This window comes from Sinocyclocheilus rhinocerous, unplaced genomic scaffold (genome assembly GCF_001515625.1).
Source record: "Sinocyclocheilus rhinocerous isolate Xijiao unplaced genomic scaffold, SAMN03320098_v1.1 C36225018, whole genome shotgun sequence".
Lineage (NCBI taxonomy): Eukaryota > Metazoa > Chordata > Actinopteri > Cypriniformes > Cyprinidae > Sinocyclocheilus > Sinocyclocheilus rhinocerous.
The window spans coordinates 1-919 of record NW_015776297.1 but is presented as its reverse complement, the minus strand read 5'-3'; the positions used below and the strand labels follow the sequence as shown (position 1 = coordinate 919).

The 919-nt window shown below is 28.9% G+C and overlaps 1 protein-coding gene across 1 annotated transcript; it reads left to right on the top strand.

Annotated features, from left to right (window-relative positions):
• Nucleotides 1-386: 386 nt before the first annotated feature.
• LOC107735666 (cleft lip and palate transmembrane protein 1-like protein) lies at nucleotides 387-842 on the top strand (the record flags this gene model as incomplete). The annotated part of the gene is made up of 2 exons (XM_016547277.1): nucleotides 387-481; nucleotides 571-842. Coding segments are annotated over 2 exons (272 nt in total), but the record flags the coding sequence as incomplete, so codon positions are not given.
• Nucleotides 843-919: the final 77 nt, after the last annotated feature.

Below are 919 nucleotides of genomic sequence, written 5' to 3'. Positions count from 1 at the left end.
GAGAAAGGAAAACTTTAAATCGCATCATATGACCCCTTTAATATATATTATGATATGTCAATATAATATTAATAATATATATATATTTTAAATTAATATAATATGAATTTAATATGTATTAAATTGGAATCTTTAGACATTTGTGGATGTGCATGCTTTTTATGTACATATATTTTCTTTTTTTCCCCCTCTTTTTTTTATTAAATAATAATAAGAAATTAATAATTAAAGCAATAAACCTTGAGTGTTTAAGGGTTTTGAACTTATATTTCCATCATGTAAAGTAATTAACTTCATTAACTGTTTTAGATTGCTGAACACTCTGTCAGATTAATATAGAAAATAAAAGTATAAAAGTCAAAAGGATATTTTTCGTTGCACTCTAGGCTTCAATGAAAAGGATGCTGATGAAATCAAGGGGATATTTGTGGACACCAATCTGTATTTCCTCGCTCTCACCTTCTTTGTGGCCGCCTTCCATGTAAGATTCATCAGATTGTTCATGCTGCAGACACTGATGGAGTTCATATTTCACTTCATTCAAACATTACTGTGTTTTTTTTTTTTCAGCTTTTGTTTGATTTTCTGGCTTTCAAAAATGACATCAGTTTCTGGAAACACAAGAAGAGCATGGTTGGGATGTCCAGTAAAGCAGGTCAGCAAACACCTTTTGTTCAACAGGAACCTTCCCTTCACACCACGGATTTACATGCATCTAATACATGCAAAGTGTTTCTGCGGAAGTGAAAGGTCGTTTTGTGTTAAATTTGGTCAAATGAGTGAAACTGAACAGAATGCAATAGGATTTCATAATATCATTAGGATTGCTATTGTAATCTAAAACTAAAACCATAAAAAACTTTTTTTAATAAAAATAAATGTTAACTAAAATAAAATATTAAAAAAAACAAATATATTT